Raw genomic sequence first — 25,484 nt, 5'->3', positions numbered from 1 at the left:
AACCAGTCCTACATGTTTTTTCTTTAAAATTAATTGTCATCCTTCACATGAAATTGAACTTGAAAACTGTCTTCTCAAAACTGTGGTACATAAAATACTTTTCTAAGGTAAAGCGCTACATTAGGCCTATATACTGTGTATGTGCTGCCCTCTCCTGGCAGACAAGGTCTCCATCTAGAAGTGACTGCAATTGATAACCCATTGGAAATTATGAGTTTGACTTTTGACCCTGTAGCATGTGAAATAATGCAGCCTATATGCCTTTGAGCATGAGCACATGCCATGTTATGTATATTGGAGCGTTTGTTCAGATATGTGGCTGCGATCACAATGCTAATTTCCATTAATGGTAATCCCCATTATGTGAAAGCATCGAGCTAATGGTCTAAAACAAAACAAAACAAAACAAAAAACCTAAAAATAAAAGAATAATTATATTTAACAGAATGATTTTTTTCCTAACCCTGCTTTTCATAGTCATCAATTAACTGACTGAAGCCAAACTTACAAGGAAACGTATGTATATAATGTGCTTTTTAAATATCGACTGGCATCATTTTTCATTCATTTTGTGAAGCAAGTGAAATATCTGACATTTAGAGCAGACCTTAAACCTCTCATGACTATTTCCATTTTCTGTATTGGTCGACCAGTTGTCAGTCTTCTGTAATAGCTAATCGGTGACGAGCGACGGGAGGGACTAAAGTAATAGATTGAGACAGGGTTGCCAGTTCCACCGATTTCCCTTTTAGTCCCCATTTTTCTACTCTGCCGCAGCCAAACTTCATTTTAATTATAAATACATAGCTAGGGTAACATTAATATATGATGTTTAAGGTTACAGCCTACTTAGGTATGAAAATTGCCAGTTATTGTGTGGTGTAGGCCAACATTTGATTTACCATGAGGAATGAATTCCACCTTATAAGTGTTATTTAAAATGTAGCCTATGTATTTCAGGTGTCAGTGTCCGGTTAGTTCAAACAAAGACCTCCTTCTGTTTTCATTCCCTTAATTGTCAATGAAACTGATTATAATGATGTGTATTACTTTATACTGTGATAACATTACTGGTTTTGTCTCCTTCAATATTACCTTGTTAGAAATATGTCAGTCTATTCGCTCGGGGCGCTGTGTCTGTGTTATTGTAACTTGCTGCAGTCCCAGCATTACATTAGACAATACAGCTGGCACCTGATAATTAAAATGTGCTAATAGAAAACAGCAAAAGTCATTGTTGGTGATTAATTGTGTCAGATTTAGATGCTTTATTTGATTTTCTTGGGTTGTGTCATATTTGAAATGTTAACAAATATGTTTTTTTTTTATTTTTAGTACACAGTATATCATGAGCCTGTGCTAAATATAGTCACTGAATCAATTTCTGTACTTTTAGCTTTTTAATATCTTGAACTTAAAAAGTGCCATGATGATCTAATACAATGGCAACCCTGGATCTATTTACACAGTTATTGTGAGTATATTATTAAAATATTGCATATCAACAGGATGAAGTGTATCAGTTGTAATAAATAAAAACCCTCAGAGTAAACACAGAGCCTGTTTAGAGATGTTTTCACTATAATTAAAGATATATATAGTTTTGGGCTGGTTTTGATTGCCCACTGCTGGTTTTCACGCCGACCTGGCAACCCCCGACCTAAACCACGCAGGAGACGTCCTGGTGAAGGTGAAGCTGTCAGCCGCCAAGTAAAACCCTGGATTTAAGCTCGGTGAGGCCTGTTAGCTCACTGCTTCTGAATTCAGCCAGAAGCCTGAAGCTCTGTGGTGTTTTGTCACCATGAAAAACGGGGAAATAATCCGTGTTTGATGCGGTTTAATGTCGGTAATTTCAGTTCATTGGCGCGAACGCAGTTTCCAGCATCGACTGGTGTTAGCTAGCTCGCTAGCTGTCGTCCTCACTAGCTAGCAGGGAGGAGAGGAGGCTGAGTGAGTGCAGGGACGATTTAACTGTGAACTGAGTTAATGTAGACGTGTGGTTAAAAACAGGAGAGGTTAATTAGTGTGTGTGGATTTCTGGATAGTGCTAATGGACACACTGCTGATGAAGAGGAGCTAAGGAGCTGCTGCTGGTTGCCAGAGGAGTCAGACGCCATCTTGTCTACATCGCTGTAAAGAGGCATCATTACAGCAACTGTCTGTTTCCAAGGAACCGTGAGTACTGATGAAACACTTCATGTGGATTTAAATGGTTAAATAATAGCCTGTGGTGCGGTTGAGACAAAAAGTCTCTGAATTTTTGCTTTTAGTTGTTATTACAAGAATTTAAAAGTGTGAACCGCCTGTGTTGTGATCAATATTTCCTTCTGTTACTACATTTACTTTTGCATTTACTCATGCTGATCATATTTTAAAGGTGCAAAAAATAAATATTTCTAAGTTTGTATTTCCTCATTAAAGGGGCAGTGTGTGGTTTTGGAGAAATAATTCAAACTTAGCATTTTCATATTTTCAAAATTAATGAGGTAATAATACAAACTGAGAAATATACAACAACTTTATGATGTTTATTGGTGGATCACAAATCACTTTAAAGGTGCAGCCAGTCACTGCTGTATTACTACTGCTACTTTATAAATGCTGCTATTGTTCAGTCAGTGAAAGCAGTTTAGCTTCTTATTATCGGCTCTATATATCTGCTGTAATTTCATAGTTGGATCTATAATTTATCTGTCCAGTATATATTGTTAAATGCTAAAGTAGACTATTAATTAGTAGTCTACTTGGTAATTCTGAGGTAATTTGTTTCCCGACAGTGTGAACTAATCAAGCCTCTCTGCACGCCTGGCTTAGATACTTTGTTATTAGCGATCGACTAATACTGATACTGAATATTAATAATCAAGAAGACTGACAACCAATATTTGGAATCAATGTACATTCGGAGTAAAAATAAAACTCTCCCTGTCAAAGTTATGCAAGTATTTACATTTTCTGCTGCTTCATACTTCCCTTCCTCTACATTTATCTGATAACTGTAGTAACTAGTTACTTTGCAGATTCAGACTCTTACGTGTTAAAAGGTTGTTATTTGTGACGTGTAAATGATCAGATATCGTTGTGGACGTGACTTTGAGTGACACCACAGAGTGGCGACGGACAGAAGGAGGACGCTGCGTCATATCGCAAAGTAACATATTTTTAAATGATGAATTTGATCAGCAGCTGGACACAGCTTCTCTACCTTCTGCTTTTGGACGGTGAGTTGCTCTTTCTGCCTCAATAGTTTCTCTTCATTTTTATTCCTGTGATGTATTTTTTTCTCTGTGTAGAAACAGAAGCAGTTGTGAAACTATGTAAGACAGAAATATTTTATATGTAGAAACATTTCATGGGGCAGTATTGAATTTTTTGTCCACAAGATACACTTTAAAAGTACATTTTAAATAATATAACCAATAGTTTTGAGAAACATTATGAACTTTTATACTGTTTGTGATGATCGTCTCTTCTGTTTATCATAACCATAATTGTGAGAGAGAAAAAATCATTACTAAAAAATTGAAATTATATTTTTGTCTCACCAATTTTGCTTTGTCTCCATTTCCAGACCCAGAGGACAACAGCAAGAACAAACATGAAACCAAGTAACACGCTAATGACAATACAAGGAGTACAACTTGATGGGGCTATGAAGACATCTTCTGAAATAATATGAGAAAGAAACATTTCTATAAAACTTCATGTTTGACAGAAAACATATGGTTTGTGTGCCACCCACCAACCAGCAGGGTGGTTTGAAGCTGAAACTTTTTTCCAAAATCATTTCGACCTGGAACATGAATGTTTGTCATTTCCATGAACCTCATCAGAATGTCCAACAACACAAAGCAGTCAGACCATCATTCAGATTGTAAACAAACCCAAGGCTCGCAAACATATTGGAATAGGTCAACAGTTTATGGTTTCTTTGAGGTTTGTAAGGCAACTTTGACTTCAACACTATTTATTGTGTTTTGAGAGACATCATGAACTTTTATACTGTTTTGTGATGATAATTTCTTCTGTTTATCATAACCATAAGTGTGAGAGATAGAAGGGGAAATATTTTTTTTGTCTAACCAATTTTGCTTTGTCTCCATTTCCAGACCCAAAGGACAACTGCGAGAACTGTGAAACCAAGCAACACGCTCATGACAATACAAGGAGTACAACTTGATGGGGCTATGAAGACATCTTCTGAAATAATATGAGAAAGAAACATTTCTATAAAACTTCATGTTTGACAGAAAACATATGGTTTGTGTGCCACCCACCAACCAGCAGGGTGGTTTGAAGCTGAAACTTTTTTCCAAAATCATTTCGACCTGGAACATGAATGTGTGTCATTTCCATGAACCTCATCAGAATGTCCAACAACACAAAGCAGTCTAACCATCATTCAAACATATTGGAAGAGACGATTTTCTTCTGTGAACAGAACAGAGGAATTCAAGATGTCTAAAGATATGTTTTCAAAAAATATATAAAATGCTAACCTGACAGATATTCCAGAATGAAACCAGGATCAGTTCAGTGTTAACAGGTAGTCTGAACATCAATGTATCTAAACTCAAATAACTTTAAAGTAGCATCCAAATGACATTAAAGAAAGTATTTAGCAAAAGTTGTTTCCAGTTAAATCAATTACTGAAATAGATGATATTGTATATTCTGATTAAGTATGATATATGTTCTTTTTTTCTTGATTCAGATATCCTTACAAAAGTAGCAGGTATAAGTACAACTATTTAAATGTCATCAGGATGTATAAGTGTTAGTGAAAATAACTGTGAAAATAGCTTTGTGCTGCTGGGCTTTAATTATGTTGCTGCTGGAGTGACTCTGTTCTTTGGCTCAGGTGTTATTTGCTTTGTGCTACTGAGTTAGCTGCTGGACAATGGGTAAAGAGGCTGTTTGGATGTGCTTATTAGAGGCCTACAACAGCCACAGATTTTTGATTTAATTACTCAGAGCGTTTGATTTATTGAGTGCTTTCAGTATGTTAAGAGATTTACTAAAAAATGCTTCCAGAATAACTTACCAACTCAACGCTTATTGACGTTATTATGTTATATTCACTCTACGGAACACAATTATGATAGGAAATGTGCACAAAAACTAAAATTAATTTCATGATGCGAAAAGTACTTTGACTGGAGTGAGTTTGTCATTCATACAAGATGTTTGCAGCAGTGGTGTGTAAGATTAAAAATGTTATAAATAACATAGGAAATGTACACCTTTCCTCAGCAGGTGTTATTCCTCATTAACTGTCGCTATAGCGGAAAGGAAAGACATTTGAAATTACAGAAATATCAGAGGAGATTAAGAGAAAATTCTTCAATATTTACACTTTGAGCACACGCATTGTATCATATGTTGGCTAGTATATACTCAAGATAACATAAATGACTATTCCAATTATGTTCTTGCACAACACCTTTATAAAAGCCTTGACAGTTGCGAGATGGCAAGAAACACGACATCCAACAAAGGTCCTCAGTGGGATTCAAGCCTTCATGTTTATTCAAAGATAAAGCTGCTTGACCAGTTTTCTTTCTTTATGCAGCTTTTTATCCAAGAAGAATTACATTCATATGCACCTGTCTCTCATCCTGAAATGAACTGCAGTTAAGTTTTAAAATATAATAAGGCACATTCATATTGAAAATCTGCAAAATGTACATTGCAAAGTTATATTGTCTTTCCCTGTTTCAGTTTCTGCGTAGTCTTTAATTTTTAACATGTCTACAACAATAAGCTAATTTTGAGCAAAAAAAGTGACATTATGAACACATGATAAACACATCACAGAGCAGTGCACCCATTTATTTGACACCTTTCATAGATATGTTGAAAGATATTCTAAATTTCATTCATAAATCTTGTAAATATTTTGAAATTCTGTGCACTCAATTCATTAAATCTAGTGATTCTTATTACACCATCATAAATGTTGTCCTTGCTGTCATTTAGCTGCACCTGGTTATTATGAATCCCCATAAAACACTGTACCCTGTTTCATAAAATTTCAAATTACACTTCATGTTTTTTTTTTTTTTTTTGTCAACAGTCCCAGCAAGCATGAATTAATTCATCTGTAGTTTGACATTAATCCAGACACCAATGAAATGTGTGTGATGCTATATTTTTTCACATGTTGGTCTTTTGGTGACTATTTGCTCTGATTGCGTTGACATTTGCATCTGTTTGGATAATACAAACAGATTCAAGCATCACTCTGTCTGTTAATTCTAGGTAACAGAATCTCTGTGGTATCCAGCAATTTCTCCCTGTCAAGTATCTGTTTCTCCAAAAATTTCTTTGTCTCATCAAAGTTCCACTGAGCCTGTAACAGGTTTTCCTTTTCTCTTAATAATTCCTCCGGTTTGTCGAACATCTCTCCTCTCTCTGTTATTTTCTTCTCCACTGACCGAAGCTTCTGCTTGTTCTTTTCTCTCTCTCTCTCGTTTTCCTCAAGTTGCTCCCTAAGTCGGCGTCTCTGTTTCTCCAGTTCTTCCCTCTGTTTCTTCAGTTCTTCCCTCTGTTTCTCCAGTTCTTCCCTCTGTTTCTTCAGTTCTTCCCTCTGTTTCTCGTGTTCTTCCCTCTGTTCCCCCAGTTCTTCCCTCTGTTTCTTGTGTTCTTCCCTCTGTTCCCCCAGTTCTTCCCTCTGTTTTTCCAGTTCTTCCCTCTGTTCCTGCAGTGCAGTAATGGTGTTGTCTCTTTCTTTCTCCATCTTTTGTGATTGATTTTGAAGAAATGCATTTTCCCTTTGCAAATCAGCTTTCTCACCTTTTGTGAAGAAAAGACATGACATTAATGAACACAGAAACACACCAAAAAGGTTTTATTAGACTGCAAACATTACAGTAAATTAAACATTTCCTTCTCTAATGGATTTAAAAAAAAAAAAAAAATTTTATGAAAGTGAGACATTTCAGATACTGTATGCTTTGAATGAACTATGAAAGTAAAAAGTATGATGTATTGTTCAGTTTTTTTCCACTACACACAACATAAAACTAAATAAAATGTTATTAATATTATCTTAGTGCTTAACACTGGGTTGGTGCTTTACACTGAAACATGCTATTAATGTAACCATCAACAAGCTGTAGCTTACGTTTACATTTCAAAATGAGACAAAACGTATTTATTACTGAAATATCAGTTTAAACAATGTTTCCGTGGCATTTTACGTTCAATAATGTCGTCCATGGTATTGAAAATGATGGAACCTGGGATAGTATTCATTGTTTTTTACTATAAATGAATCATGCTGCATATGACTGAAAGTGACAGTAGTGGGACTTACGTTTCCATTTATACTTGGCATAAACAGCAAGAGCAAAACTAAAAGCCAATTCAACCAAGCCACCAACTGACCACATGTGTTGAGACACTGTGGAAATGGATTGAACCAAATCAGCTGAAATAAAAGAGACAAATAAAAATTCACTAACACTTTTTCCATGATGAACAGTGTCATCTGTTACAGAGAAATACGCTTTGATTTTAAGGTAGTCGTCATAAAATTACACTTTCTGGAAACCACAATACAAAATGATGACGCCAAAATGATGCTATGGACGGAGCTTCACAACTGCAAAAATCGCCCTTGTTATCTATAAATCTTTGAAGTTGACCTAAAACATGGATTACATATTATATATTAATACAGGAGGTTTCTAAATAACAACATTAAACATAATAAACTGTAAAACCAAAGTGTTTGAGTTACCTCCACAAGTGTGTATTAGTAGAAGGAAGAACGCTGTGTCAAGGTTAAGGGCAGTGAAAGCAGGTTTAAAGAACAGTTTGTCCTGGTTCTGCGTTGTGTCAGTCTGTAAAATGGAAAAAAAAAAACAAGCTGTAATTCCTTGAAAAGAAAAAAAGGCAGAAAAAATATTTGATAAAAGTGATATCTCTATTGGCTTCAGCAATCTCTCAGTGTTTAGTAGCTGTATATTATCATCTTTCTCTGTCTGTTTCTTTTATTTTTTCTGTTGTGTTAAATGGCATCTTTGCTTTGTGGAATTCTGAAAAATTAAATAATCCAGCTGTAATTCCCAGAAAGAAAAAAACAAAACAATTAGCAAATTTTCTTTTCAATAAAACTGTTTGTAAGATTGAAGAAACCATCTAGAGCAGTGCCAAAGTTTGAAATATCCAACCAAAAATATTCCCCCTCCCTTCAGGCCTACTTCTGAGCCCCTCCTCCAAAACACATAAATGTGCACTGCTTGACCACACCGACACCCTGTAGCTGTCGCTGGTCAGCTGGGAAATATGTGTTAACTGCTATAATAAATACATAATTTAATAACTGTTCTTTGCTGCAATCACATAAACACAAGCAAAATAGTCTTCACAAACCTATCTCAGTCTCAAAAGGCTACTAAGCATAACAGGTATTCCCTGATTCTGTAGGTGTGTGCTTTGTGCTGCTGGGCTGGCGACTGATCAATTTTGTTGCTGCTGGAGTGACAACAGCCACAGATTTTTTTTCTTTTATTACTCAGAGCGTTTGATTTATCGAGTGCTCTCAGTATGTTAAGAGATTTACTACATATATAACAAAAATGCTTCCAGAATAACTTACCAACTCATGCTCTTATTGACGTTATTATGTTATATTCACTACAAGGACAAATATGATAGGACATATGCACAAAAACTACAATTATTGTCATGATGCAAAGTACATTGACTTGAGTGAGTTTATCAGTCCTACAAGATGTTTGCAGCAGCGATGTGTAAGATGAACAATTTTATAAATAACATAGGAAATGTACATTTTTCCTAAGCAGGTGTTATTCCTCATTAACAGCCATCAGACAGATGGTTGAAATTACACAAGTAACAGGAGAATAAGAGAAAATTCTTCAATATTTACACTTTGAGCAGACGCATTGTATCATATGTTGGCTTGTATTCTCAAGAAAACATTAATGACTATTCCAATTATGTTTTTGCACAACACCTTTATAGAAGCCTTGACAGTTGTGAGATGGCAAGAAACATGACATCCAACAAAGGTCCTCAGTGGGATTCAAGCCTTCATGTTTATTCAAAGATAAAGCTGTTTGACCAGTTTTCTGTCTTTATGCAGCTTTTTATCCAAGAAGAATTAAATTCATATGCACCTGTCTCTCATCCTGAAATGAACTGCAGTTAGGTTTTAAAATATAATAAGGCACATTCATATTGAAAATGTCCAAAATGTACATTGCAAAGTTATATTTTCATTCCCTGTTTCAGTTTCTGCCTAGTTTGCGCAACATTCAGTCTTACCTTTTGAAATTGTGGTTGGAGTGGCACTGTCAACTTCTCAATGTCGTTCATCTGTTCTCTCACAGTAGTAAGTGCTTTTTCTGATTCTTTCTCTTTGTCCTGTGACTCAATCATGTCCTGGTCCATTTTCTCATCTTGTTGGAATCACAAAAGCACAGCAGCATTATTAGTAAAACTAAAAGCAGTGAATCATGATATGGCCAAGAATAAAAATAAAGTATCAAGTAAGACTTTCACCTTTAATTCCAATAAGAAACAGAACAATACAACCAGATTTCTTTCTACAAACAGTTCTGTAGGACTACATTTTTTTAATGAATATCGTCATATTAGCATGACCATCAAGAGCTGTTACTTACATTTCAACGTGGCAAAGGTGAAGACATGCGCCAACAGGTAGAAAAAACGCATGATGATGACACACGAGGTAGGACTGGATGACACAGAATAAGCAAACATGGCTTTCAAAGTCACTTCATATGGCGCTTAGAACAAAACATTTATGCTAAAATCCAGGCATGACAATGATTTCTTTTTAGCAGTGCTGTATGTTGGACAACTTATATAGAATAAGCAGTTTCATATAACTGAATTATTGAAAAGCTTACATACCTGCAGTTTGTGTCAAAGTCGCCTCCTGTCAGAGAAGCATGCAGTCATTTGCCCGATCAAAGTCCTCAAATAAGAGAACTCGTACTCTGATCCTCTTTATCTGTGATCAGGTAAGGTGTGTTCACTTAATGATTTTACCATCTGCCTGCCGTAGCTTTGACAAACTGTATATGAAGACTTTTAACAAAGCAAACTATTGATCACACATTACTCTAGTTTTAACTTCTCTCTGTTGGCTCCCTGTCACTTTAAGGATTCATTTTAAAATGTTACTCCTCCTCAGGGATCTGTGTCACCTCGAAGTCAAGGTTGTTCCCAGTGGAATCTTGAAAGGCATCTCAAAAAAGAAAAGAAAAAAAACTCTCCAAATTTCATCTTAAAACAAACTTGTTTTATTTTGTATTTTATTTTTTTTCTTTACAGTATAGATAACTTCATTGTGACATGTACACTTGTACTTATTCCTCTCCTCAGCATTTTTCCTCCTGGAAAGCACTGTAAGTTTTGTTTTAAACTTCAGTCATTTAGTTTAAAAAAAAGGTTTTCTTAAGCATTGCAGTTGCCTCCTTGACGGAGAACAAAGAACAGTTTTGGTAAATTGGGATTAATGTTTATAGAATACAACAGTAGAAAATTGTTCAGAAAAAAACACCAACAAAATTCAATTCAATTTTAATTTGATTTTTTACATGTCTACAACAATCAGCTAATTTTGAACAAAAACCGTGACATTACGAACACATGATAAACACATCACAGAGCAGTGAACCCATATATTTGACACTTTTTATAGATATGTTGAAAGATATTCTAAATCCCATCATAAATTTCGTACATGTTTTGAAATTCTGTGCACTCAATTCATTAAATCTAGTGGTTCTTATTACACCATCATAAATGTTGTCCTTGGCGTCATTACGCTGCACCTGGTTATTATGAATCCCCATAAAACACTGTACCCTGTTTGTTAAAATTTCAAATTTCACTTCATATGTGTTTTTTGTCAACAGTCCTGGCAAACACGAATTAATTCATCTGTAGTTTGACATTAATCCAGACACCAATGAAATGTGTGTGATGCTATATTTTTTCACATGTTGGTCTTTTGGTGACTATTTGCTCTGATTGCGTTGACATTTGCATCTGTTTGGATAATATAAACAGATTCACTCTGTCTGTTAATTCTAGTCAACAGATTCTCTATGGGCTCCAGCAATTTCTCTCTGTCAAGTATGTTTCTCCAAAATTTTCTTTGTCTCATCCAGTTTCCACTGAACCTGTAATAGGTTTTCCTTTTCTTTTAATAATTCCTCTCTGTCAAACATATTTTCTCTCTCTGTTATTTCCCTCTCCACTGACCAAAGCTTCTGCTTATTCTCTTCTCTCTCTCTCTCATTTTCCTCAAGTTGTTCCCCAAGTCGGCGTCTCTGTTTCTCCAGTTCTTCCCTCTGTTTCTTGTGTTCTTCCCTCTGTTTCTCCAGTTCTTCCCTCTGTTTCTTGTGTTCTTCCCTCTGTTTCTCGTGTTCTTCCCTCTGTTTCTTCAGTTCTTTCCTCTGTTCCTGCAGTGCAGCAATGGTGTCGTCTCTTTCTTTCTCCATCCTTCGTTCTTTCCTCTGCAAATCACCTTTTGTGAAGAAAAGACATGACATTGAAGAACACAAACACACCAAAAAGGTGTTATGAGACAGCAAACAAAATTTCAGTAAATTTAAGATTAAAGATTAAAGTAAAGATGAGATGAGATGAGAATTCTCTGAATTGTTTTTTTATCAAAGTAACACATTTCAGATACTGTATCCTTTGAATGAACTATGAAAGTAAAAAGCATGATGTAGTCTTCAATCTTTTCCACGACACACAACATAAAACTAAATGAAATGTTATTAATACTATCAGGCTTAACACTAGGTTGGTGCTTTACACTGAAACATGCTATAAATGTAACCATCAACAAGCTGAAGCTTACGTTTATATTTCCACAGAACAGCACAGGATACCAAACCACCAAGGATTAGGACAGCCAAGCCACAACCCACAGCCATGGGAACACAGGTGACAGGAGTATAACTGGATTTATCCAATTCAGTTGACACATCACCTAATGAGGAGAGATATGAGCAGAAATGTCAAACTGTTAAAAAAGCAGATCATATTAGACTTATTTAACTCATCAGTTAAACGCTAAACAACAACTGATATTGAGATTTTACTTGGTGACTCCTGGTTGAAGTTTAAAAAAAACAACAAAATAAATTCACCAGTCATCTAATGGTCACCATGGATCTGACTGTACAGTTTGTTTATGCATGTAGTGCAGGTTGAGTGTGTGTGAATCAAAAGCTGCAGCTGGCAGATTGTAAGATTTTGCTGATGTGGCAGTACACCGTCAAACTACAAGAAACAGATAATCAGTGATAACCTAATGGTGCCTTGCTGTGTTAGTTATGTCTGTTTTTGTAACACTTAAAGATATACCCTGGCCTAATTAACTAATGTGTTCATCAAAGTGAGACATTTCAGATACTGTATGCTTTGAATGAACTGTGAAAGTAAAAATCATGATGTAGTGTTCAGTTTTTTTCCATTACACACAACATAAAACTAAATAAAATGTGATTTAATATTATCAAGAGTTACACTGGGTTGGTGCTTTAAACTGAAACATGCTATTAATGATACCATCAACAAGCTGTAGCTTACGGTAATATTTCCACACAGCAGTGCCACCAATAACCAAACCACCAAGGATTAGGCTAGCCATGGGAACAGAGGTGACGGGAGTATAACTGGATTTATCCTTTTCGGTTGATATTTCACCTGATGAGGAGCGATATGAGCAGAAATGTCAAACTGATGAAAAAAGCGGATCAAGCCAAACCTATTTAACTCATCAGTTTAAACGCAAAACAACAACTGATATCGAGATTTTACTTTGGTGACTCCTGGTTGAAGTACTATACAGTTTTTTTTTTCTATACAGTGTATGTGAATCAAAACTGCAACTAGCAAATTGTAAGATTGTGCTGATGTGGCCATACACCGTCAATATACAAGCAACAGCTAATCAGTGATAACCTAATGGTTCCTTGTTATGTCGAAGTTCTGTCTGTTTTTGTATCACTTACACACATACCATTAAATATTAAAACATTCTTCTTCTTCTTCTTCGACCATTTTTCTATTTTTTTAATACAACAAATCACAAAAGAGAAATGTTGATGTTTTGCATTTAAAACTTTACACTAATAAAGAAAAAAAAGAATTGAAAGCTTACCTTTCATGCACGACAATAAGTCACCTGAGAGTAAGCTTGGCAGGAAGCAGTAAACTTCAGGAGCAAAGTCCTCAAGTCAGCTGTTATCTAACAAGGCTTGTTCTTGTTTTCCTGTCTGGTAGAGTTTCATTGCATGAACAATACTCTGTGCAATTCTTTACCTTTACCATGTAATCAATTTTTTATACATTACTATCAATAATGATTCTGATTGAATGGTTGCTTTTGTGCTTTTTCCCATCAGGGGCAGTAAATCCCATGGTACTCTCAGCTCAGTGTATGACACAACAGTCGATATCCAAATAGCAGGATATTCCAAATGATTTAAGTTTATGAACAACTTCTAATAAGGAGCTTAACTTGACTTTTGTGTGTTTTTCACCAGCTGCATGGTAGATGATGTAGCGGACACAGCTCAGCAAAGTCACATTCCACAACAAGGTCACAAAACTATCATAGTGATGACATCCAGACTGGGGAGGTAGAGGGTGCCAGTCCATATGCAGCAGAGGATCCAGGTTCTGCAAAGGCTTCTTACCCACTGCAGTAAGATTTTTGAGCTCTCAGTACCCCCAAAACCTCAAAACAGTATGTGGTTTAGTAGATGTAGTAAATGCTCCTGTGACCGAGCCCCAAGGGGAGAATCAGCGAGCTGTGACGATGTCACTGTTTCAGTACGTTGATGGAAACTCAAGATAAAAGTTTCTCGGAGCTCGGTGTGTCTGCTTCAGGTCGAACTGCTGCAACCACATCATGTTGGTTGCTGACCACAGTGAGTGTATTTAAGAGCTGCAGCAGTTCAGTTCTCATAAACAGCATCTTCAGACATGTGAACAGACAGAACAGATAGAACGATGTGGTTTAACTGTCACGCTTCAATAAACCACTGATGCTCAAAATGCACATGTTGACGTGACCAAGCCAAAGACCCCAGATAAAGACTGAACTAGAGATGAACCATACGACCCTTCTCAAATGCTGTAAACAGCTTGCATGCTGTATGTTGGTAATTCAGGTCAACTGCCATTAAGTCTGTTTTCATCTGCCTGTTTTTATTTTCACCAGAATTTCAATCAAAAAAGTCATAAAATGTTTTTACACTTGGCTGATGTAGAGTAAAGAGGAGACTGTCACTGTCACCAGATTAATATATTGTTATGTCATCTTGTTGTATCTTCTTCATCTGCCATGGTTTAAAACTAGGCTTTAATTTTTGACTTTTTAAAGATATTAGTAGTATTAATGAAACCAACGTTGATGTGGAAATTATCTTATCTCTTAAAGTCTTGACTAAAGTGATTCTCCTGCTGTGGTCAACTCTGTATGAGCTTTATGAACAATGAGCTGCAGTGACACAAAAAAGTAAGCAGAAAGTTTGATTTTCTCTTTTCATTCATGGTTATTCCTGACTAAACCCTCATTTGTGCTGTATTATGAGAGGAAATCACAAAACGAGTGCAGTTAAATTGTTTTGAGATATACAGATCACGTCTCACTGTGTTAGATTATAATTAATTCTCTATGATATGTAGTGACATGCACAGGTAGATAAGACACAGGTGTGCGTCATCACTCTGACTTCCCTTGATCGACACAAAGTGACCTTAAAGTGGAGAGTCTCTTCACTCAGAGACAAACAGTAACAATGTAACCAACAGTACTTGCGTACTTTCAGTGAACGCACAGCTGTTACTGTTTGATTTTATTGATCAAGAAGAGAATTAAAAAGTTTGTAATTTACATCACTAGTCACTTCATGATAGAAAATATAATGGCAAGAAAATCAAACGTGCTTTGCAGTGAATTTAAAATTGGCCAAACAACATGTTTTTACATTTACATTTTAAAATATTTTCACAGATTTAATAAAATATATATATAAGAAATACAAAAATACTGAGCTAGCATAAAATCATCAGCTAAAAGTTAGCAAGGGAGCAAACTTTAAACAGACCATCTCTTCTGTACTTCAGTCAGGTGTCAGTGGCCTGTAACACACAGGAAATACACAATAAGAGATTTTATCTCAAAGGGAAAATGGAAAGAGCTTCAGAGTTTAGATCATCAGGTCAATCCACAGTAATTCAAAACAGGAATGCCAAAGACAATTGGCTCAGCCTCAGCCTTACCTATAGTAGACTGAAGAATAGACAGTCCTGTCTGGTAAACGTGACTTAGTTCCGGCTCTGGAGACGTCTGGCTCTGTTTGGGGAAATAATTTACTCCCAACGTCGGACTGTTTGGTGTGTTCATGTAAAATGGATTTTTTAAAACATTCCATCTCATAGTGACTGTCAAACCTACAGAAGAGTATTATGGCCAAAGAGGGGGGGAGAAAAAAAAGAGAGGAGGAGGTTTTTTTTTTCATTAGGCAAAAAGTAAATGTCGAGAATAAAGTTGAAATACAATTTTGTGAATAAAGTCAATGTCCTGAATAAAGTAAACTCTTCTGGTCCATCAACTTCAGTTAGGGGAGTGACTGACTCATACTGATGACTACACTGTGTTTATGAGCTAAAAGAGAAGTTGTGTCTTTGTTACTGACGCCGATTGTGAAGAACAGTTTCACCAGTTCATCTACACAAGGCATTTTGTTGAGGCGGTCATATGAGCTGTTTGAAGGTCGTCTCAAAAGGTCGATTTTTAATCTTTAAATGTCGACTTTATTCTCTACAGTTCGACTTTTTTCTTAAAGTGCATACTTGAAAGAAACTTCCTCCTCTCATCTGTTTTTTCTGACCCCTGACCCTAAAACTCTTCCATACAAACCTGATAACATGTACTGTAGACAATTAGATTAAAGCTACTGAGGAGCCTTATGTTTCAGTCTGTAGTTTGTTACAGAGACAGTTAAATTATCACCAGAACCAGTACTTTGAAGGAAACAGTGTTCTGCAGACATATCTGAGAATATTTCATCAGGTCTGATGGGTATAAAATGTAACACATTGCAATAATGTGTAGAGATACTTAGTAAAAGTAGTATTTTACTCTATATTACTGAAGACAAAACATGTTGCTCCGAAAACTTGCTTTTGCTGATGTTGATGAAATTTTGCCAAATATTTTTAAAGGTTTCCAAAATGAATTATTAGACTGCAAACTTATCTGAGGATAACAAAGTCAGTATTCATCCTACTGACTTTGATGAGCTCTGGCCTTTGTCAAGGTTCATTGAGAAAACAAATCAGTACAATATAAATTTAATTTCTAGAAGGAAACGAGACTTTACCTGTGCGTTTCCAACAGAGAAGAAATCCCATCACCAACAGCAACGGAGCCACCAGAACAACAGTCCACAGCAGAGAGAGGACATTAAGGGCCCGACTGAGGGGAGGACGAGTCTCTGTAGGAAACGAGACATTAAACATGTTTTCATCATCTTGAACCTGGAAAAACAATCACACATGCTCACACATGAAAAGAAAAAACCCAGTCGCCAGAATACATTTTGACTTTGTATGTACCTACAAAGCATTGATATGTTAAATATATATATTAGCATAATATCATACAGATACGTTGAAACTTTTCATTTTGAAAATGTTCCCTTTCATGACCTGATTATGGGCAAATTACGTTTAGACAGTTGTGTTGTCAAGATCCAGCAATTAATACTAACTCGACAGCGCAGGCAAAAGTTGAAACAGTGTTGAGGGATTAAAATTTTTGATTTTTATTAAAAGATAAATGAAACAAGTCTCCAGACTCAGGAGTCTGTCTGACCCTGATGTAAGTCACTTGGACTCACTGGTCTCTTGCATCACATGATCATTACACTTTAATAACATATTAAAGGGTACAACTAAAAGTAAATCCCCTTCTTAGTCTGTATCCCAGTAAAATCTACACTATTCAAACACAGCTTGAACTATTAACTTGTGTATCAACACCACAAAAAATGAATACTGACAGTCGTTTCAAATATTTAAAATCGATATGTATAGATATTTCTATATTTTTGAGGTTAGACACGAGAGCTTGCTAAAACAGGCTAGTTTCTTGAATAGATGCTACTATACACCTCTACCTCACTGAATATGAGCTGAAACTCATTTTACGTAGATGTAATCTGATTGGAATATTATTGGAATAATTGTGACACTTTTGAAACGGCAACGCGGCTGCAACAAAACAAATCACCTTCAGTCCTCTGGAGAACAGCCAGCCGGCTCTCTGGTGATTCTCCAGCTCCAGAGATTTTGCACCTGTAGAGTCCTTCATCAGACTTGGAAACATTTTGGATGGTCATCGCCTCGCCTTTATACCGAGTACCAAGATGGAAACCATCTTTGTAGAAATCTGCAATGTCTTCTGACTCAGATTTTTCCTTCCAACAGTGAAGAACCACATCATGTCCCTGCACCACAGGACGGGCTGGAAGGTCCAGGATCACAGAACCAGCTGAACAATGTGATAAGAACATTATTTCCACATATGGAAACATCAGCCATGTACTATTCCAAATAAAAGTCTTAACAAGAGAGTTTAAGAACGTCACCCGGATTAGGAATAAAAGATCCATTCATGTTAAATGCATAAATTACACTACTTAATGTAGCAGGTAAAATTAATAACTTCTCTATTTGTCCATCATGGGGGAAAATGTCCGAGACCTTTCTTGAATACCAGTGGCCTGTTAATGACTATATTGTTACTCAACGTTGTAACTCAGAAGTGGCTTTTTTACGAAGTCAACAGGAAATTCATAGGATTAAGATTAAAAATAATGTCTGAGTTATGAATGTGTATCTTTCTCCTGCTCCGTCAGTGTATTTTTCTCCTTATACCGGCCTTTAAGGGAAAGTTAGTCTGAAAATTGTTCAGCCCTGACTCATATATTGGCCAGTTCTGTTGTTTGACATGCAGTTTAAGGGCGGGTAGCAATGCGGATTAATTATCTGATCAACAATCCGGCGCTTGGATGATCGGTTGGATTTCATGTCAGTTATTTTGGTAGGCTGTCTCATTTCATGGTCGTATCTTCCACATGGCTGCAGAAGAAAGTTAGCAGGGAAGAACTAAATGTAGTCAAAGCTGTAGCTCTTTTCCAAAATGTGAAGTTGAGCTTACTGTGTCTCTGCCTCAAATAAATCAGACTCTCTTGATTTACTATTTGCTAAACATACCAGAGACAGTGATGTTGAGAGCACCACTCGTTCTTCCCTCTGCATCTTCACACCAGTACTCTCCACTATGACGTTTAAAGGAAGGATCGATGCTGCAGGACGGGGCTGATGAGTTCCAGGTGTCAGAAACTGCTGGAGTTATTGGAGTTTGGAGATTCCTCATCACTCTCCATTCAGTCAAACCAGTGAACTCTTCACAGTTTACAGTGAAAGTCTCATATTCAAAAAATTGCAGTCTGTTTGGAGAAATACGGGGAAAAGCTGCATCTGAGACAAAAACACAGAAAGACAATCAGATGAAGATATGTTGTCCTATTCTCAAAAGACGAGTTAAAAAGCGTTAAAAGTATTAAAACACATTAAGGTATAAACCAAACGCACGGCAGCTAAGACACTTATCAGGAATATCACACAAACTGTTGGGGATTTTAGCCTGGCAGCTAATTAAATAAGTCAACTTACCAGCTGTCTGAGCAAAGCAACTGAGGTGCAGCTGTACAACGAGCAGCACCGACACATCCGTCACTGGAGCGACAAACGAAGAGAGCGTTTTATTTTAATATTCTTTGCTGAAAAACTAGAATACATTTGTTTTTGTCGTGGGATGAATTACAAATTAAGTGTGTCAACTATTTGTTTTTAATGTTATTTGTCAGTGTGTGTGGATCGCAGATAGACTAGTGCCCAATTTGTGGAAGCTAATGGAGCCAAAATAAAACTAACAATACATGCAGTGCGTAGACATTGACAAGTATTGACTGAGAAAAGTACTCACAAAGCCTGATGCAGAGAGATGGAACGTCCATGATGTTCTGCTGCTGACTGTCACAGCGTCAGACTGACACACAACTAAGACCTAATGTAGGTCGAAACCTCCTCTTCCTGTTTGCATGACGCAAAAGATGGTTTGACCTGTATGTTTAGAAATATCTACGAGAGGTGCAAGTGCAATGAGCCACAGGGACAGAGTCTGGAGAGGCGTGATGTCACATCTGGTCAGGCGGAAATCAGGGAGTTATAAGTTATAAGTCCCAAGAGTCAAAACTAAACATGGAGAAGCAGCGTTCAGTTATTATGCAGCACACATCTTGTACAAACTTCCAGAGCACTGCCTGTCTGCTCCAACTCTTTTAAATCGAGGCTGAAGACCTTTCTGTTTGCTGCTGCATTTAGTCTTTTAGTCTCTTTTAAACTTTTTCTATTGTATCTTATTTTCCTATCGTTTAACTTGTTCTGATGTTTTGTTTCTTGATGTCTTCCCACCTGTTTTAAATGTATTTGTAATGTCCTTTAATGTCATTCTCTGGCCCTGTGGAGCAGTTTGAGGTGCCTTGTTGTGCTACACTGTATCCAAAAATATGTTTATAAAGCAAATTCATACTGAAACTATCTTTCTCATAGAGATTCTGTTTGATGGGATCACATCAGGAAAACTACATCCATATGTGGTGCCCCACTGCCACCCACTGGCCATTTGTGGTATGTCTGGTTGAACATACAAAATCCTCTGAGGAGCACGTTAATAACTATTATTACTATTAATATAGTTATTTTAATGTTTTTAACATGCTGGTACAAGTCTAAAGTTATTCACCTTTCAGATATTCAGTATAGTTTAACAGTAAGAATCAGTGTTTCCTCTATTTACATCTGATACCAGGTAGTACCATGTTCTATTAATATAAGACGTGTTTGCATTTAAATTAAAAGAGATGAGCTCATAATAAAAGGGAGAGATTTTCTTTTCCCTCTGACTGTGATTTTATATAGAAAGCAATCAGTCAGCTTCTCCTTTTCTTTCTGTTTTCTTTTGATTCACAGTTTCTCCTTCCTGTTCATTTGCAGCAGGGGGCAGAGTTGAACTTCACACAATGTTCACTACATCTACAGTATGAATAAGATGGTTGACATATAAAGGGAGGCAGAGAAAGAGAATAAGGAAACAACTTGTTTTAGTTGTACATCACAGTTTAATTGAGTTTAAACACATTCAGTCTCATTGTATTAAAGGAGCACTCTGTAGTTTTGGGGAAGAAATGTTAATCAGAATAGAAAAGTCTTAACTGACTGTTTTTTAATGCCAAAACAAACTAAATAATAATAATAAATAATGAACAAACTGACATTAAAGGACAACACAATTTATACTGTTTTACTTTGTTTATATGTGGCGGACCCTGCCACCTTTCTAGCTTCAAACGGTGTTCTGGGACCTTATTTTCCTCTGAGAACAGCTTGTTTATTCATTCATGGAACAAAGTTTGTGTTATTACCTAATTAATATTGTAAATATTTGAATGTCTTCTCCAAAACTACAGAATGCCCCTTTAAAGGCCAAAGAGGAGATACAGCTCCTGTTTGGGTCGTTTACAGCAGAGGAGGCTACACGTGAACTGAAGACAGCACGGCGCAGCACCACCAAACTGCTGTAGGCAGAGCCGTGACGGAGAGGAGCCGGACCGAACCGGACACGTATCTGGTGGAATCGAGGGGTTAAAGGAGTTAAAGATTATTGAACACCTCGATTGTCAAAACAATGAGTTGATCAATCAAGTGTTTGAAAAGATGAAGGAAGCCTGAATCCACCGAACCAAATCAGGAACCGCTGGAGAAGTTTGAAGGCAGTCTACTGACGCTACAAGAACAACAGTCAAAATGGCAAAAGTGTTTCTGACCCCGACAGACTCATGGATGATCTGATGGGAGAGCGACGGTTAGCGAACATTACTTGCTACAGTGTAGGTGTGAGGTTTGAGGATAACTCGTCTGTTCCTACTCCAGAGGACAAACTTTAGCTCAATAAACATGGACGTGAAATATCGACAGAGGACGAAAATGAATGAATGAACTGAATATTCTCAAAAATAAATTCTTCTTTTTCTGTTATATTTCCAGCAGATTAGATTTAACAGGAAATAAACAAAAAAAAAACCCTCAGGAAGAGCCGCAGTGGAGGGATCCCTCTCTCAGGACGGACAGACATGCTGTAGATGTTGCATGTACAGAACAGAACAACCAAAATCACAGTTCACAGATTTCATTGACAGAACATCTGATGCAAGTGAATTATATAAAACAGGCGCCGCCAAATGGTGTCCAAGCCACACGAGCTCCAGTCCGCCGTGGTGACCTAGAAGAGGACAGGCCACACAAGATAATCAGCACAAAATTAAGGAGATTCTGTTTTTAAAAAAGTCCCAAGAAGAAGATTGTAAAACAGAAGTGAGTAATGATCCATGAGGGGGGTCTTTAGGTGTGATGATCCAGTTCTGGCATATAATTGAGGCACCGACAGCCAGACAGTTTATCTTGACTCTACATGTGAGCTGCTGTCTCCTGCTGGACTGTCAGAGACGTGCAGGTTGGGTTGTGTCTCAGTTGCTGTGAACAAATCTCCTCTTTGCTCTCTGACTAAGTGTTGAATTTCATCTCTTTGGCCCTTTGTGTCGTCAGGTTGTTTGCTCATTTCCTTAACCTGCTTTTCTACTTTCTTCGCCCTTTCTGTTATTATTGTAATAATATCCTCTGTTGTCTCTATTCTTCCCTTGATTCTCTGTAAAGATTTCTCATATTCTTTCTTTTTGTTGTCCAGTTGCAGTTTGATCTCTAATAAGTTCTTTTTATCCATGAGCATTAAAACTGACTGAAGTTTCTTCTCATTCTCTGTCCTCCCTGTTTCCACCCCCTCTATCTGTGACATCAGTTTGTCTCTGTGGTGCTCAAGTTCGTTCTTCTTTTCTGTCAATTCTGAAATCAGATCAGTCATGTTCGTCTTTTCATCATCCAGATGCTCCATTTTCTTCTGTCCATTGACAAGCAGCTCTGTTTCTTCTGTTCCTTCTTCAGTTCCTTTGTCGTGGTGCTTCTTGTTTTCTGTACACAAACAGAGGAAAGACACTGTTGAACTTTAAACCTGATTTAAACCACGAGACTGTGACTTGAACAAGATACAGAAACACAACAGAGAAATGATGGTAGAACTCAAACAGACCTCTGCTACAGCAGTCAATGAAGCATTTGACATTAACAATCAATTAAATCAGATGTGTAACTTACGGCTTTTGTTTCTTCTCAGTTTCCAAACAGCAAAGACAAGTGCAGAACAAAGCAGGACGCAAACAACAGACAAGATGATATGAAGTCCTACAGCAGAAGAAGAAGATGGCTCCATGAATACATCCTCTGAAATGAGAAACAAAAGAACAACATGACATTTTTCAGTTGATACAAACTGAAAAAGTGTGAAATTTACAAAGCAAACCATTTCCTACCTGGAACATGTATGAGTGTCTCTCTGGTCTGGTTGATGTGGTTCTGTTGGACTCTACAGGTGAAGCTGTTGCTGTGTCTCTTCTCCACAGTCACTCTGCTGCTGACAGTATAGAGGTCATCAGGACCTCTGACTGTCTCTGTAGGTCCAGCAGAGAGGAGGTTTCCCTCAGCGTCCAGCCAGAACACCTCAGGTTCTGGATACCAGCCTGTAGAGTTACACTGAAGAACCAGTCCACTGCTGACTTCATCTTTTCCAGTCCTCTCCAAGCTGATGACGATGGATGAAACAACACCTAATGAGAGAGAGGAGGAACATAAAACAGTGGCTTCAATAAAACTTACAATATGAAACCCTACATGGAGGTTTTTCTTTGTTTGTCCTTGTCAGAATGAATTTACAAACCTAGCTCTCCAGTTGAAATGCACACAAAATTCAGATTATTTGCATGTAAAAAGTTTACAATCAGAACAAACTGTGTAGTGTGTATCAAAATACAGCATATTTACTCACCGACAACAAGCTGAACTGTAGATTCTCTGCCCAGTGTGGGAATGAAGCATCTGTATTTGCCACTATCAGAGAGTCTCGCTTTGGACAGTTTCAGTGAAATGTCTCCACACCTCAGCTTGTTGACGGACACCGATGTTCTTCCGTTGTAGGACGGATGTTTTTTACTCTCCAGTTCCACTCCGTCACGCCACACATGCACAAATCTGGGGTTGAGATCGGGCCTCGTCCACTCTACAGTCATGTCTGAGGCATCCACAGCAGGTTCAATCTGACATGGTAAAATGATGTCATCACCAGCTGTTACAACTATTGGCTGAGATGGACCAACCACCTGGGACTGACCTGAGGAAAAGCAGTTTGGGTTTTACATCTTGTTGTAGGGAGCACTGTCACAACCCGATCTGAGTAGCGTATAGGTGAGCACGTCTGCTGTCTTGGACAGTTAGGTATGACAGCACCACTTAGCAATCTTTTAAGTTAGTTTATGATTACATTTGCTAATAATTACGTTGAACTGTCCGAGCCTTTGCATTTTTTTTTATTCAAATGGGTGAAGGTGAATGTGGGTGCTACAAGCTTGGTTTGTAGTGTTGATGAATTATTAATAAAGCTAATGATAAAACAATAAAAACATTAATCACACACAGTGGATATTTCAGAAAAACAAACGTGTTCCCACTGAACATTTTGCTGACACATTCAGTAACAACCTTTTACAACTTTAGTTTCATGATTACAAATGGTAGAGTAGTATTAATCCTCTCATCAATCAAACTGCGAAGAGAGCATATTCACCTAATAGTCCTTTAATAAATATGTCATGTTCATGTGTAGGTTACCTGCACAGTGCTGTGTTAGATGAAGGAAGACAACAGTGTGGAAAACCACAGCGCTGAAGGAACTGAGCAGAGGTTTAAAGGAGGGTCCTTCCTTCAGGCGAGGCATCGTGGAGAACTGAAAACTGAAACAAATCAGTTGTAAAGATTTATTTTCATGTAAAATCATAGCAGATACAGATGTCTCGAAATGTGGCGTCCCAACCAATAATGTAACTCGATCATGTTCAGTAGTTTATGTTTAGCCCAGTTTCCAGAAGATGTTTGCTTTTTACAATTCTGCAAATGACTCATATGTTCAAATGTGTTCATGTCAATCATATATGACGACGATACAGGATACAAGTTCTTTGTTTACTTTCTTTTTATAATTTTGTTCGTCTGTTTGTTTTGTCTGTATTGTGTTCTATATGCACGATATGTCTTTCTCCTGGAGTGGCAACACCTTGTTTGTTACCGCACAATTAAATTGATAGATCAAAAATAAATAAAATTTAAAAAAAAAACTTCAATAAGAGTGGCTGCTTTAAATATTTTAAATATTACCATGCATGCAGTGATGCCATTACAGCAAAAAGAGTGGTACATTTAAGCAACAAAACAAAAAGCTGTAGTTTTAAACTTGACAGGACAGAGGAAACAGAATTTAACGTTTTGAAATAACTATTTTTGAAGTTGAGTTCTGATATGAACCTGGAGTGTGTGACTTTTTGGACTTGTAGAAAAACACAGAACATTAACTAAAATCAGATTCTGACGAATCCTATCAGCCTGTCGACAGGAGTAAAGCTGCTGTGCCTAAATGTCTAAACTGTCTGAAAGGTGGATTATTTAAGAGCATAATGCATGTGCTTTAGAAACCATTAAACAATTCACCAAATAAAGAGTGACTTTTAGCTGTGTATGTTGGCAGAATAATTTCCAAGATTGAAATAACTGTATTGTGTTTGAATTTACACCATCTATATTCTGAAAGAAAAATCCTCTAATGCTATAAATTCTTAATGAGGGAGCGGGCAACTGAAGCCAAACCAACCCTGATCAAAATCTTAAGTCAAAAGTTTGTACCATAGCCACCAGCTGTTCTAGCTTTTCACACTTTGTTGTAGAACATGTAAATGTCACAAAGATTCCCACTGGATTTAATCTATTTTAAGCATTCCTGAGGCACGTACCTGTCTCATAGCTCGAAGCGTCACGTCATCTCGGGGAGAAAAGCAAACTGAACATCAACACGTCCTGTTTCTTATCAGCTGACCCACATGCAGCCTGATAGTTGTGTGTTTACACTCTAAAACATATGTTATTCATGCTAGTATTACATGTACATGATTTAATTAAAAAACTTAGGATGAAAGCTAATTTTGTTTTCAGTTTTTGAGCCTTAGCAGGACTTTGTATTAAATTATACTGTATACATGTATACATACATGTAAAACAAATATTTGTCCTGTAGTTAATATAACAGCACACGTCCTGTACTCCAGGATGTGGTTAACAGCTGTGCCCTGTGTGCCAGCCCTGCTGCAGGAGCTACAGTGTGCGTTGTGTTT

At 37.0% G+C, this 25,484-nt stretch overlaps 1 protein-coding gene across 1 annotated transcript; it reads right to left on the bottom strand.

The window, feature by feature from the left end:
* Positions 1–20,265: 20,265 nt before the first annotated feature.
* On the bottom strand, positions 20,266–25,148 carry LOC141004160 (butyrophilin subfamily 3 member A3-like). Its single transcript, XM_073475662.1, has 6 exons — positions 25,107–25,148; positions 23,935–24,056; positions 23,096–23,437; positions 22,584–22,877; positions 22,369–22,494; positions 20,266–22,185 (listed from the first exon to the last, which is right to left on the bottom strand). Exons 2-6 carry the CDS (start codon positions 24,038–24,040, stop codon positions 21,617–21,619), a joined length of 1,437 nt encoding a protein of 478 aa, XP_073331763.1. The 5' UTR covers positions 24,041–24,056; positions 25,107–25,148; the 3' UTR covers positions 20,266–21,616.
* Positions 25,149–25,484: the final 336 nt, after the last annotated feature.

This window comes from Pagrus major, chromosome 10 (assembly GCF_040436345.1).
Source record: "Pagrus major chromosome 10, Pma_NU_1.0".
NCBI lineage: Eukaryota > Metazoa > Chordata > Actinopteri > Spariformes > Sparidae > Pagrus > Pagrus major.
Note: the sequence above shows the minus strand (reverse complement) of the source record. Positions and strands in the feature narration are given on the sequence as shown.